The following is a 1,195-nucleotide window of genomic DNA, read 5'->3' as shown; positions in this document are numbered from 1 at the left end:
GCACTTTCAATGACCCATGTCGATTTTCAAAAACTTTTAAAGACCTTGATTTATTAATTTTTTTAAATTCACAAACTTTCAAGGATTTCAAGGACCCTGCGGGAACCCCTGCCTTTGGTGTTGTGTGAGACGAGAGTGTGAGAGGTGTTGGTGGTCAAGGAGAGTGTTGGTCTACGGGGCGCTGGGTGGGCGTAGCACAGGGTCCCCGCTTCCATTCTGGCCGTCGACCTGTCCTGCATGTCATCCCGCCTCTCACTCTCCCTCTCCCTCTCCTCTCTCTCTCTCTCTCTCTCTCTCTCTCTCTCTCTCTCTCTCTCTCTCTCTCTCTCTCTCTCTCTCTCTCTCTCTCTCTCTCTCTCTCTCTCTCTCTCTCTCTCTCTCTCCTCTCTCTCTCTCTCTCTCTCTCTCTCTCTCTCTCTCTCTCTCTCTCTCTCTCTCTCTCTCTCTCTCTCTCTCTCTCTCTCTCTCTCTCTCTCTCTCTCTCTCTCTCTCTCTCTCTCTCTCTCTCTCCCATCCTTCCTGTCAAATCTCTACTGTCTCTGTCCCAATAAAGCAGAGGTCTGTTGGTGGTCTGTTGGGTCTTACCTTGTAGAGCACGGCTCCTATGATGGTGGTCTGTTGGGGGTGTTACCTTGTAGAGCACGGCTCCTATGATGGTGGTCTTACCTTGTAGAGCATGGCTCCTATGATAGTGGGCCCGTGGCATTGCAGAAGGCTCTCCTGGTTCACCGGGTGGAGGCGGATCAGGTTCTTCACCATCAGCAGGAAGGCGGCCAGGCTGTTCCTCTCCAGCAGCCCCTCTGACAGGAACACACAGCAACCAATCAAATTGGGACAGGACAAACCAACCAATCAGTTAAAACAAATAAAAAACGTGATGGTCCAATCATTCACTCCAATCAATGAGTATTCCAAAGGATCCTCTCCTATTGGCTGTGATCTGACACCATTCACCTGCCTCTCCTATTGGCTGTGATCTGACACCATTCAACCTGCCTCTCCTATTGGCTGTGATCCTGACACCATTCAACCTACCCAGCCAATGGGAATGTAAGACGACAATGATAGACCATTGAAGTATGATGACTTGAGCGCACAAGCACACACACGCGTACAGACACACAAACAGACACAGACACATACACACATGTACAGACACACACACAGACACATACACACATGTACAGACACACAC

The 1,195-nt window shown here is 49.7% G+C and overlaps 1 protein-coding gene across 1 annotated transcript in view; it reads right to left on the bottom strand.

Annotated features, from left to right (window-relative positions):
• The window catches only part of nbeal2 (neurobeachin-like 2), a gene marked incomplete at both ends in the record, with an annotated part of 99,139 nt that overhangs the window by 59,107 nt on the left and 38,837 nt on the right, over positions 1 to 1,195 (bottom strand). The window contains one exon of the mRNA XM_080541236.1: positions 667 to 800. Coding sequence (XP_080397362.1) covers positions 667 to 800 — 134 coding nt within the window. The remainder of the gene's footprint in view (positions 1 to 666; positions 801 to 1,195) is intronic.

The sequence above is a fragment of the Nansenia antarctica genome, assembly GCF_963989245.1.
Source record: "Nansenia antarctica genome assembly, chromosome: 10".
Taxonomy (NCBI): domain Eukaryota; kingdom Metazoa; phylum Chordata; class Actinopteri; order Argentiniformes; family Microstomatidae; genus Nansenia; species Nansenia antarctica.
This window is presented reverse-complemented; position numbering and strand designations above follow the sequence as displayed.